This window comes from Gigantopelta aegis, chromosome 10, assembly GCF_016097555.1.
Source record: "Gigantopelta aegis isolate Gae_Host chromosome 10, Gae_host_genome, whole genome shotgun sequence".
Classification (NCBI taxonomy): Eukaryota; Metazoa; Mollusca; class Gastropoda; order Neomphalida; family Peltospiridae; genus Gigantopelta; species Gigantopelta aegis.
In genome coordinates this window covers 26,658,186-26,672,420 of record NC_054708.1, presented here as the reverse complement: position 1 = coordinate 26,672,420, position 14,235 = coordinate 26,658,186, and the positions used below count along the sequence as shown (strand labels likewise).

At 37.2% G+C, this 14,235-nt stretch overlaps 1 protein-coding gene across 1 annotated transcript; it reads right to left on the bottom strand.

Annotated features, from left to right (window-relative positions):
- Positions 1–137: 137 nt before the first annotated feature.
- On the bottom strand, positions 138–14,166 carry LOC121383944 (queuine tRNA-ribosyltransferase catalytic subunit 1-like). Its single transcript, XM_041514052.1, has 9 exons — positions 13,927–14,166; positions 11,992–12,060; positions 9,001–9,139; positions 7,894–7,972; positions 6,556–6,671; positions 5,977–6,115; positions 4,983–5,058; positions 3,122–3,316; positions 138–344 (listed from the first exon to the last, which is right to left on the bottom strand). The coding sequence occupies exons 1-9, from the start codon at positions 14,149–14,151 to the stop codon at positions 168–170; spliced, it is 1,215 nt and encodes a 404-aa protein (XP_041369986.1). The 5' UTR covers positions 14,152–14,166; the 3' UTR covers positions 138–167.
- Between the last annotated feature and the right edge of the window lie 69 nt (positions 14,167–14,235).

Here is a 14,235-nt window from a genome sequence, read left to right as displayed (position 1 = left end):
ACAAAAAATGGAGTACAATATTATTTGACCCCTTCATGGTGTGATGTTGTGTGGTGCAGTCAAATTAATTACATTGTGGATGTGAAGGTGCACGGCACACCACTATTAATTTGATATATCATTACAGCACTGACACGAAAAGGTTAATACATTTATTAATTAGTTAGTTAACCATTTAACACATCTGTTCGCTGTTCTCGTATATGAACATTAACACTGGCAAGGGCATCCAGTGCCCATTCAGGGTAGTCTCCCTTTGGGAAGAGCGCTGAGAAAAAGTTCTTTATGAATTTAGGAAACCTGTCATCAATGATGCTTTCCTGCACTTGCTTCATCAAATTCAACTGAAACAGAACAAAGATCTGTCTGAGAGAATAATAGAATACTTTAAATCACGAGTAATTTTGTAACAATTACAAAAATTGTAAACATTAGGTTGAAGGAAGGAAATATTTTATTTAACGATGCACTCAACACATTTTATTTACGATTATATGGCATCGGACATATGGTTAAGGACCACACAGATATTGATGGAGGAAACCTGCTGTCGCCACTATATAGGCTACTCTTTTCGATTAGCAGCAAGGGATCTTTTATATGCACCATCCCACAGACATGATAACACATACCACAACCTTTGATATACCAGTCGTGGTGCACTGGCTGGAGTGAGAAATAGCCTAATGGGCCCACTGATGGGGATTGATCCTAGACCGACCGTGCATCAAATGCTTTACCACTCGGCTATGTCCCACCCCTGTAAACATTAGACATTAATGGAAATTTATGTTTGTGGAGTAAAATTTAGAATTTTAAACATAACATGTAGGAAATTTAAATGTAGCAGTTTCACAGCAGCTTAAGAATTTTTTTTAGATCAGGATAATTCATAGATCTGAATAATGATTTTTAGGCCAGGATGATGTTAGTTTAAAGAAATAATTCTTAGGTCAATATAATAATTCTTGGGCTTGAATAATAATATTCAAACAAGGATAGTAATTCTTAAATCAAGATAATATTTCTTAGACTAAAAGAAAGATTCTTAGACTAGGAAAATAACTGTTAAATCAGAATAATTATTTTACATTTAGATTTTGAGGCCAACCTATTGATTCGTATACCATAAAGAATGGTTTTGATTAAAACATTTACAGGCTGTGCCAACCTATAACACTATTATTAAAGATTAACTTTATAAATCAGAATAATTATTTTACATTAAGATTTTGATGCCAACCTATTGATTCGTATACCATAAAGAATGGTTTTGATTAAAACATTTACAGGCTGTGCCAACCTATAACACTATTATTAAAGATTAACTTTATAAATCAGAATAATTATTTTACATTAAGATTTTGAGGCCAACCTATTGATTCGTATACCATAAAGAATGGTTTTGATTAAAACATTTACAGGCTGTGCCAACCTATAACACTCTATTATTAAAAATTAACTTTATAATAAAACTATTAACTATGAGCTACGAGGCCCGGTGCTTATAAAACTTTTAGAGTCTAGACTCGAGACTTTAATAGTCTGAGACCGTAACGCCATGGCAACGCCATACAAACTGCATGCGTGTGACGTCACTCGAGTTTTATAAACATGGGCCCTGGTTTAAATATATTTTACTGTATACTTACAAGCTTTATGCCATGAAATAATTTGAGGGAACAAAATGAAAATAAAACCGATCATAATTACCCTTATTAGGTGGGTTATGGGTTAGGAATCTTTTGAAAATGGACACTGAATTTCATGTATTTGGGGGCGGGACTTATCCCAGTGGTAAAGTGCTCGCTTGATGCGCTATCGCTTTGGGATCGATCCCCGTCGGTGGGCCCATTGGGCTATTACTCATTCCAGCCAATGCACCACGACTGGTATATCAAAGGCCATGGTATGTGCTACCCTGTCTGTGGGATGGTGCATATAAAAGATCCCTTGCTATTAACTGAAAAATGTAGTGGATTTCCTCTAAGACTATATGTCAAAATTACCAAATGTTTGACATCCAATAGACAATGATTAATAAATCAATGTGCTCTAGTGGTGTTGTTAAACAAAACAAACTTTTTTTCATGTACTTTCACAAATTTCTCTTACTTTAATCTTTTAAAAAATCTCTATTAATTTCCAAGATTTTAGGGTATGTAATTTTACCCTTCGTACACTCTGGCAGGAACCCTGACTTAGTATTCCCAATAATTAGTAAAAAGTGTTATTCCTACATTTGGTTTCATGAAGTACTGCAAAGGGTCTTAAAAAAATACCTGCACTTAAACGTTCCAAATTTTATTAGAAAACAAAAATGAATGATTATTTATACATGATGTTATCCTTGATCATTTTCAGTATGTACGCTACACAACTACTGGAGGGGAAAGGCTGTCATTTATTTGATTTCAACTTATTTTCGTGCTTATATCCAATTAAGGTTCAAGCACACTGTCCTGGGCACACACCTCAGCTATCTGTCCAGGACAGTGGGTTAGTTGTTAGTTGTTAGTGGTTAGTGAGAGAGAAGAGGGTGTAGTGGCTTTACACCTACTCATTGAGCCCATAAGAACTTACTCTGGGTTGGAGCCGGCACTGGACTGCAAACCCTGTATCTACCAGCATGTAGTCCAGTGGCTTAACTACTGTGCCACCGAGGCCGGTGAAAAGCTCTCAAATTATGTCACTATTCAAGGGAGTTAACTCATGGTAATTTGTTTGTTTCCTTTTAGCCAGAAAACCCCAACCAAAAAACTATTTCAATGCAGGATTTTCACAAACCTTTCTAAAATTAAAATAGCCTTTATTGGAAATAATGTGGAAAAACTTTTTGTTTGTTTGACTTTACCTATACTTTATTACAAAGTTAACCTTTAATACAAGATATTAGCCTACTAACCTGGTATGCTATGTTGTGTACTGTCACCCTACTAACCTGGTATGCCATGTTGTGTATCGTCACCCTACTAACCTGGTATGCCATGTTGTGTATCGTCACCCTACTAACCTGGTATGCCATGTTGTGTATCGTCACCCTACTAACCTGGTATGCCATGTTGTGTATCGTCACCCTACTAACCTGGTATGCCATGCTGTGTATCGTCACCCTACTAACCTGGTATGCTATATTGTGTATCGTCACTAAATGGCAGGCGACAGGTTCTACTGTTACAATCGTGTGCAGGTATGCCCTCGTGTAATGTTTACACGTAGAACAACTACACGATTCATCTATTGGCTTGAAATCCTTGGCGAACTGACCACTCTTCAAATTCAATGCACCAGTTGGTGTGAGGGCAGATCCGAATCTCTGAAAACATTATAATCTCAAATTTAAAATAATAAACAAATTGAACCAAAAAAAACCCCTTGAACTATGTGAAGAAAATAATGCAAAGAAATATTTGTTCAATGACTTTCTGGGTTTGAAGATAATGAAAATAACTATATACAGTCAAACCTGTCCTAGCGGCCACCTGTACTCAACAGTCACCTGCCTTAAGCGGCCAATTTTCCCCCTCCCAAACAATTTATAATGTAAATGCACCTGTAATAAGCGGTCACCTGTCTAACACGGCCAGCGGCCACCTAAACTGGATCTCAAATCGCTAAAATACTTGTATTAAGCGGCCACAGTAAAGTTTTACTATTATATAAAAGGGATATTTTAATAACAGCGATAAGGTGCAGCAAATACTGTCTTCACACCTTCAGGAATACTAGTACCATTCAGTCCCGACATCTCTACTGTTTCTGTAATGCATCTAAGGAAGGGAACTATATTAACGTGCCCACATCCTTTTAGTTTAGGCACGCCCACCATGGACTTGGGTTCTGACTTCACCAGCCATCGATTCCATGCATCTAATTGCCTCTGGGTAGGCTACGCTTGACATTTGTAGATTCACTTACTATGACAATACACCACATGAAGTAGGAATTAATAATTAAATGGAAAAAGAAAACAAACTTGTAGAGAACGGTTAATTTAATACATTCCATTTGCAGTATTTCTGAAGGAGATGACATGTCAAAAGTTGATTTATAGTCAACTGTGAAGCACACATCCGTTGATTAGCAGTACAGACGGTAAAACCAGAAACCACAACAAATGTTTTAAAGACTATTTATGTGGCAACCTGTACTCAGTGGCCACCTGTCTTAAGCGGCCACTTTTATCTACTCCCTTGTGTGACCACTTAAGATAGATTTGACTGTATAACAATAACTAGTGATGTATGGTATTGCTGGTATACTGATATGTTATGTGATTTGAAATATGAATAATACATACTGTATTACACCCTGCCGGTACAGTAACAAGAAAGAAAGGTGTTTGATTTAATGACACACATAACCCATTGAAATTATGGTCATATTGCATCACACATATGGTTAAGAATCAGAGGTAATTAGAGTGGAAACCCACTGGCTGGAGCAAGAAATAGCCTAATGGGCCAACTAATGGGGATGGATCCAAAACTGAGTGCTTAATTACCACTGGCCTATGCACACCCCACCTGTACAGATACAGAGAACTAACTCACTGTTATGCTATGGTGAACTACGGCGACCATTTCAAGTCCCATGATTGAGGATTTTGCTCAACCATAGTTACCCGTAACCAAAACTGACACCAAGAATATAAAGATGGTCACATGGGATCTGGTTCACCTTGGACCTTGCACCTTTTCCCAGTGGATGATATATGTACATCATGAAAGCCTATATTTGTGTCCAGCACATACAAATTACAATGGATTGAATATTCAACTGTTATCTGTTTTTAACGGTTAATGCAGACACAGGTGCAGGGGGTGGGGTGGGGGTGTCAGAACTACTCCTGCTGAAGTAAATTTTCTTTTTTTCCCAAAAGAGTATAACCCAACCCCCCCATCTTTAAACTGCACTAGCTACAATCTGGACCCTTCCCTGTATAAATCCCTGCACACCCACCTGCATTGTTCTGTACTTACAGCAGTTCTTGTTGGGAAGACACAGTCAAACATATCACAACCAAGAGCCACACACACTACCAAATCGACCGCAAACCTGGAAGATATGAGTAAATATTTTGAAAATTAAATTACGGATCATCAAAACAGATGTGTTAGGTGGTGGTACAAAATAGTTATAACTTCAGTGTACCAGCTGTTCAGCAGTCCTACATGATTTTTTAAACTCCCATTCCAAACTTTTCCCATGACTGCTGTATCAATACTAGTATACTGATGTTTAGTTGTTTGAAATGTATCTTGCTTGAGGACTCAAAATTATATGCAGATATTGTGGTGTTAGAACAAAATTAAAGATTTTGTTTTGTCAAAATGATACCACTAAAGCAATAGGATATCAAAGATTTGATAATTCTGATATATAGTCTTAGAGAGGAAACCTGCTAAATTTTTCCATTAATAGCAAGAGATCCTTTATATGCACCATCCCACAGACAGGATAGCACATACCATTCGTGGTGCACTGGCTGGAATGAGAAATAACCCAATGGGCCCACCGACGGAGATTGATTCCAGACCGACCGCACATCAGACGAGTGCTTTACCACTGAGCTGTGTTAGAACAATCCAAAGATTGCTTAATGACAAACACATCGACTATTAGGTGCTGCTAAATTTGATGGGTCAAATTTACAAAGCCTGTTTATGTCTTAAACGCATGTAACTACATATATTTACAATGACTAAACAGATGTGTTTAAGAAAAACAGGCTTCATAAATTCGGCCCAACATGTTTAGAGAATGAGAGAAAACACCTTCATCTAACATATGGACTACTACCAAATAGCATTTTACAGGTACCTTCCAAGACAGGACAACACATACCATGCGGCATTTAATATACAAGACATGGAGCATTGATTTGAGTGTGTATGACACTAGAATTAGGAAAAGTAAGCCCTCTTCCAGTAACATCATATACTGGAAGAAAGGTGAACAAACAAACCAACTCACCCAACTCCCATAAGGTATCGAGGTTTGCCTTTTGGCAGATGATCCGTTGATAGCGTAACCATTTTCCAAAACTCTGACTTCTCCTCACCCCCACTGAGACCGCCAATAGCAAAGCCCAGAACATCACGCTTTGTCAACTCTGTTTAAATACACCAATAAAACAAAGCCATCATGATATTCAAAATTCATTAACTAAACAGAAGAGTTTGCACAGATTTATATATCTTCTACGACTACAAAAATATTAATAACAAAACTAAAAACTACACTTTTTTTTTACAATTTTGTAAATTATTTTTATCTTAAATCATTTATTGTTGATAGAAACAGTATCCCTATACCAGACAAAAATTCTCTGGAATTCCCTTTTTTTCTCTACCATAAACTTCTGACAGTTACATTCATAGATGGTACGGTAATCTCAATGCATGTTTAAATAAATAATAAAAATAAAAATAAAAATAATAAAACATATTTTAATTTAATTAATTAAAAAAATAATATAGCCCAATAGCATTAGGCGAACACTTTACCACCGTCCTACAGGTCCCTTAAATTGTCTCTTGAGTAAATATTTACCTAGAACACATTTCTTGCAGAGCTCGGGATCCAGCCCACCCTGCACGATTGGAAAGATAACCTGATCATGTGGTCGTTGATGTGCCTTAAGACACCGATCCAGCCAGCGAATCGTTCTACAAATACACAGCGTAAGTAAGTATTAATCGAATATGTTGTAACATAAATGGTAAATAACTGTGGTTAAAGACCGGTCTCGGTGGTGTAGTGGTTATACCATCAGAATTCAGGTTGGTAGGTACTGTGTTCGTATCCCAGTTGAGGCAATGGGGAATTTTTCATGCCAGTACCGGCTCCAACCCAGAGTGAGTGAACCGCTAGGCTCAATAGGTAGGTGCAAGACCACATACACAGAGTTTCACCCACTTCAGGGTGCAATTATGGATGTGTCTCCCGAGTGTATGACCCCACATGGGGGATGATTACCCGGCATGCAGTGCAGGTTCCGTGAATCCCGGGCTCGGGTCATACCGAGATAGCTCAACTGGCAAGTAGTCCTATACCGAAATGGAAATACTGCGGCTTCACCAGCCATCTCATCATCATCCATGTTTGTAATGTCCAAAATACAAAAAACATTCTTTGTCTCTGTGTTTGTGGCATTTAAAAAAAAACAATAAATAAAAATAAAATAACAATAATAATAACTGTGGTTAAATGGATGTTCAATCATTATTGTCTCACGGAACCATGGTCAAACCTGGGCATTTTGAACACAGTTTTTCCCCTCTCTTTTGAAAATATTTTTAATATACAAGCATTCACAATAGATCATGCATGTTAATTTTTTCCCACATCCCCTCATTCGACTTCTGTTCAAATGCTCAAAGTGTGGAATACTTACAAACTGTTTCATGGCACAATATAATTAAAATGGTGACCAGACATGCTATATAATGTTATATAAAGTCACCTGACAATATCTCTTGATAGAAAAACACACATTTATTAAAACTGTAATATGTTTGTACTTTTCAACAGCCAATATTTTTGTCATCATTTGTCAAATTCAATATACAATGGAGAACAGCTCCCCCAAAATGTTAATTCTGAGGTTTGTTCAGGAGGGCGAGTGATCGTGGACACTTGCTAGACTGGTTTTTGTGCCTAATGTTGGATGAATGTGACGTGAAAAAAGATGATGGTACCAGTCAAAATGTTCTTGAGTGCTCGGCTTCTTGAACAGACCTCAAAATTAACATTCAGTATGTTTAATGGGACTTTAGTTAGCAGCATTTTGTCTGTCTGTACAACATGAATGTGGCTACGTATTTTCAATCCAGATTTGCCACACTATCTTTATCCCAGCCTGAACTGTGCTAATCTGTGTGTGGCTACCTGTACATGGCTTCTTCCACACGTGGTCCCGTCGTTGTACTGGACACAACGTCATCAAGCTGCATGATGATGTCAGCACCTATAAGACATACACTCACGTATCACATAAATTATGATATAATATACAATTACATCAAATAAATTATGATAATAATGACATATACATGTATGTAAATAGTATTATGGATAAATGGAGAATATTTGCAAGGTATGGAAGTGGAAAAATATATATGTATTTTTATACCATACATGTAGTTAATATTCAATTGGCCATATAAATAGAGAGTTCAAGAAAGAAAGAAAGAAATGTTTTATTTAACGATGCACTCAACACATTTTATTTACGGTTATATGGCGTCAGACATATGGTTAGGGACCACACAGATATTGAGAGAGGAAACCTGCTGTCGCCACTTCATGGGCTACTCTTTTCGATTAGCAGCAAGGGATCTTTTATATGCACCATCCCATAGACAGGAGAGCATATACCACGGCCTTTGATGTACCAGTCATGGTGCACTGGCTGGAGCGAGAAATAGTGCAATGGGCCCACTGACGGGGATCGATCCCAAACCAATCGCACATCAAGCGAGCGCTGTACCACGCCTCACCCCAAATAGAGAGTTCAATCCAAAAGAGATTAAAATTAAAAGGAAAACAAATGCATGGTACATATAAAAGTAGGGCAAGCAGATTTTTAACTATGGCTAATGAATTTTGAAAATCACTGATCTTGTAGCTAGTGAATGTTTACAAAATTCTAGAAGCCCCAAATTATCATGTTAGACACCAAATAGCCGTACTTTGAAATGTGCAGTGTACATGTCTGAAAACCCCCACAATAAACAAAATGTTCATGGCAAGAAACGCCCACAGCAAAAAAAAAAGGGTTGTGGAGACTTAAAAACTATACAGCAATTTCCATCTCATTGCCGATTGCTGTGGACAACTGCAGGGGTTGTGCGTGTGTGTATAATATATATATACATATACATATACATATACATATACATATACATATACATCTATCTATCTATCTATATATCTATATGTATATCTATATATCTATATGTATACGTATATGTATATCTATATATACATATATACCCAGTGAGTTCTGTATATGAATGGAATGTTCCGGCGTCATAAACATCTCTGATCCGTCATGTGGTGACTGGAACTTCACTCCTTCTTCCGTGATTTCTGCTAACTTCAGCAACGACACCATCTGGAACCCTCCGCTGTCCTGACGAAACAGAAACATACAAAAACAATTAATCAGTCTTCACCGTGAGAAAAATCAAGGCGAGCTGAAGATCACTCCCGGAAATGGTGCTAGGTGAGCAACCATGTGAAGTTTCAGTTAAATGTATTTAAAGTTTTATTTCAAGGCAATATATTTGCCACTCTCGTAAAAGTTTCCAGGTGAGTGTGGAGGGAAACAGGAGTGATTACTCTCCTTGACTGGTGAAAACTGATGACCAAGCATTATGAGAGTACTGCTAAAGCAATACATGTCCCCTACCGGGCCCAACAGTTTTTTGTACCTCCTAAATCACCACGAAATTTCAACTTGATCTGTAAAGCTATATACAAATGATAAAACTACATACAAAATTTCATCTTGATATCTCTAGGCATTGCAAAAATCCAGAGAACAAATTTTCAAATCTCCTAAGTAAAAGGGCCACAACTCCGTCAAAAATGGGTAAATCGTCATGAAATTCAAACTCGATCTGTAACAGTACATGATGAAGCTCAATATCTCAATATCTCAAAGCCTTCTGAAAAAAACATCCGGAAAACATGTGGGACAGACGGATGGACAGACAGACGGACGGACGGAGATGAAACCTATAGTCCCCCCCAGTTAGACTGGTAGGGGACTAATAAAATGAAACGTTTTTATATACAGACAAAATAGCCACTTATTTATAATAAATTAATATGGACTGATGTCGACTGTACCATTCATTGCCATTATTGACCTAAAAAATTAGTATATCAAGAAATAATAATAATAAGAAAATAATATTTGCTACCAAACATGTGTTTAACATCAGTTCAAGTATCAAATACCAAAAGGAGGCAGACAACATGTTGCATGTTAATACATAATTATAAATTATAATAAACGATTATATACATGTATATAACATTTTGGCCATATTAAAATTTGGGTTTTGCTTTTATTTTTTAGTGTCATTAAGTACAAATTTTATACATGTACAGCAACCGCTACAATTGCCTGTGGCAACTGGCAATGCTATGGAGATTCCTGCAGAGTTTTTCATTCTCTACAGCAATTTTGTTTTGCTGTGGACTATATTGGATTTTTTTTTCAATATGTAAATTACCAATCGAAAGTTCAGCCAGCAAATGTTTCGCTAACGTTTGCGAACTATTTGATTGGTTCCCGACGTGGCCATTTGGTTTACTGTGAAGTGCTTAAAACAGTCTAGCAGATGTTTTTCTGCTCTGTCTGGCTGAACTCGATCCAGCATTAAGTGAGTTCCAACTAGATCAATGCACTCTGTTGACTGTTCATAGCATGTGCATTGCATGGACCACTGGTTTGCAGGGGGGTGACAGCTTACACATTGTTGAACTGTGGCTATGGTGCATTACAGTTTTTATTGTTAATAAAATGTTCAACATACACTCCTACAAGTCTGATGATGAGATATTTGTAGATCTATATTTACATGTATAAATAGAGATCGTTCTGATAGTTTAAATAAAACTTTCTCCGTCATATATATTGACAAAATATGCTACCCTTTTTGGTGCCAAGTGGCCTAATAAAAAAAACCCCAACAAATCAACAGATTACTTGGGTGCGAAAGGGGGTCATTCAGTCTTGTTGACAGATTTCGGAAATTATACCGTTATTAAGGAACATTATTTTAATATATTCTGACACTTTGATGTAATATAATTAAAAGATATAGACTGAACTGGCACATCACTGTGGACTGACTACGCTGTATATAATAAATTGTCATCCCTTAGCTTACCACGGGTGTTATTCGTGTGTTAACTGTTGCATCACTTTCAGAATACCGCCACTGGTATAAATGAATCACATTGGCAAAACAATTGCCGTGGAAACTACATTTTCTTAATTACAGGAATTGTACGGTACATACTGAAGTTAGGGCTAGTAGATTTTTAAATATGATTGGTGAATTTTATTGCATTATACGGAAGTGCCATAAAAATTTATGGAACAAATTTAGGAATAATATTTTTAAATCCCATGAGCGAAAGCCTTATTACCTTCCTTGAAACACTATGTCAAATCGAAAAACAATTCAAGATGAATTTGTTAAATTAAAAGAAATTCTTGTTTCTTTCCACATTTTAACTCAAAAGTGTGGTTTGTTTTGCTAATAAACATTTAAAAACTTTTATTATTTTTTGTATGTGTCTTCTTCTTCTTTTCGTTCGCTTGTTGACTACACGTCGAGGCCAGCAGTGACTATGAACAATACGGTTCTCTCTAGATCACTTCTTGTGCCATCTGCCTAGTGAGTCATCACAGGGCAAGCATTGATCACGTCATTATTGTCCAGAAATGTAGTCATAATAGCTGTTGATGCATGGTATTGTAGACTATTAGAGTGTGCTGTGCAACCCAATACCTCTGACTTCAGCACTTGAGGTTTCTGTTGGGGTTACCTCACCCTTAGTCCATATCAGTCTAGCCTCTACCCATTGACCAGTCCAGCTTGGGTGTCCCTAACAGAAGCCAAAGCTCCTGCTGGCATAGCTCTATGGGTCACTGATACATACTAGCCCCCTCACCACGTCAAGGAATGGACTATGAAGGGGTTGTATGTGTCTATAAGTGAAGGATTCTATTCTATTCCACAAAACTATTTATGATGTAATTTTGTTGTGTCAAAATGTTGGAGTAGTTGGAACATGTTTCCTGCACAATCAAAAGCCTGTGAATACAGGAGTTTAATTAATATTTCTTTTGTTGAAATCCTCATAATTCTTTCATCAATCCATGTGACCAGTACTAATATAGAATTGACATGGCCACTGGCATCTAAATATAACGACTGACGTAATAATATACAGCAAACTCACGGTAAGCAAAGCTCTGTCCCAGTTCATAAACTTGTGGAGGCCACCTGCTTTGGACAATAGTTCTGGACCCTGCAGTTAAAACAAACATATTTGAGTAAATATACAGGTACTTTTAAATATGAATATGAATTATTTAGTTTGATAAAAATGTATTACTATAAGCGGCCTAGTGTGTATCGTTTTATACAGTTATTAACCACCAGTAACAATAAGGAACTGAATAACCTAGGCAAATATTTAGTGCAAGTGAATACAATTAGAGATCGGTTAATGCAGGATGATAGTTAATATAATAAATGTAACTTATTTCACTTCATTTGTCCATGATTATATATAAACCACACCCACCATTGTTTTGACGTGTGTATTTTGAATAACTACGTTGTATTATTTGTTATGTATTCAGCTGATGAGTTGTAAAACTCAAAGCAAATAAAGAACTTGAACTTCATAATCAACCCTATATGTAAAACATACATGTAATGAATGACATACAAATCACTGCTAAAATCGGGTGTTGGCAAATGCCCAGGGCTTCTAGATTATGGTAGCCCTACTCCCATGGCTAGTGATATTCAATGTTGGGCTAGTAAATAACTACTATTGCCATGCCCGATAGCTAGTAAATAGTGTTTTTTTTTTTTTATCAAATGTTGCAGTTAAGTCTACTTTGTAAATATGAATACCCTTCCCCTACCTAAACGTTAGTGTTTTTAAGCTCTATCGCCCTCTTTAGGTGACATATCTGATTATTACCATCACTTAGTAAACTTGTATTAGTTTAAAGTAAAGTAGGACTTGATACTTTTCATTCTTTAAATCACTGATTCCATGGCTAGTGGATTTTATATAAATTCTAGAAGCCCTGGAATGCTCAAGGTTTATTTTAATGAACTACAACAGCTATGTGTGTGTATATGTATACATTCAAATTTGTTGAAATAATACAGTATTTTTTTTCTCATAAACTTTGATCTATTTCAATGGTTTTCGTAGAATTGAATTAAGTTATACTTTGATTTTTTACAAGTTGAACAATTATAAAAGGAGCTGCTAATATTGAAAAACTATACTGAGGCAAATAGATAGTGAGAGAACGAATGAGAAAAGTTAAAAGTTTGTTTTGTTTAACACCACCACTAGAGCAAATCAATTTATTAATCATCAGTTATTGGATGTCAAACATTTGGTTATTTTGATAGTCTCGGGAGGAAAAAAGAAGAAGTAAAGTTTGTTTTATTTAACGACGCCGCTAGAGCACATTGATTTTTTATCTTATCATCGGCTATTGGACGTCAAACATATGGTCATTCTGACAGTTTTTAGAGGAAACCCGCTGTCGCCACATAGGCTACTCTTTTTACGACAGGCAGCAAGGGATCTTTTATTTGCACTTCCCACAGGCAGGATAGCACAAACCATGGCCTTTGTTGAACCAGTTATGGATCACTGGTCGGTGCAAGTGGTTTACACCTACCCACTGAGCCTTGCGGAGCACTCACTCAGGGTTTGGAGTCGGTATCTCGATTAAAAATCCCATGCCTCGACTGGGATCCGAATCCAGTACCTACCAGCCTGTAGACCGATGGCCTGCCACGACGCCACCGAGGCCGGTCCGTCTCGGGAGGAAACCCACTACATTTTTCCATTAGTAGCAAGGGATCTTTTATATGGACCATCACTAACAGGACAGCACATACCATGACCTTTGATATATCAGTTATCAGTTGTAGTGCACTAGCTGGAACAAGAAATAACCCAGAGAGAGAGAGAGAGAGAGAGAGAGAGAGAGAGAGAGAGAGAGAGAGAGAGAGAGAGAGAGAGAGAGAGAGAGAGAGAGAGAGAGAGAGACAGACTCTGAGACTGTTATGTTTGAGGATTTCCACCTGTTCAGTAGGGCAAACTTAAAATATTAAAGTTAACGGAAGGACCCACTGGTCTGTGTCCTAAGTGGTAGGTATTTCCCAGTATAATTTTGCAATCAAGATCTCTCAGCTGTTCGGGAACCAGTCCTTTCAGAGTTCCTTGTGTCCCCACGGGCATGAAAACGGGAGTGTCAACAACTGCATGGGGAAGGTGCATTTTACACACTCTTGCTTTTGTTGTAGAACACTCGGCAATGATTTTTAAAGATAGCGCCTGCGAACCTTTACCCGCCATGCTTGGTATCAACTATGGAAATCCCCTGAACGCGGAAGTAATAAATGGGATTCCCCTTGACGCACGCGCAGTTGGACCTCAATA

Bases quoted from the DNA above. Each gene is read 5' to 3' on its own strand.
- LOC121383944 (XM_041514052.1), bottom strand. From the start codon at position 14,151: ATGGCGGGTAAAGGTTCGCAGGCGCTATCTTTAAAAATCATTGCCGAG. The intron at 6,672-7,893 runs GTAGCCACACAC...GTGTATTTGTAG, and splicing joins GTGGAAGAAGCCATGTACAG to AACGATTCGCTGGCTGGATC. The intron at 3,317-4,982 runs GTAAGTACAGAA...TAATGTTTTCAG, and splicing joins TCTTCCCAACAAGAACTGCT to AGATTCGGATCTGCCCTCAC.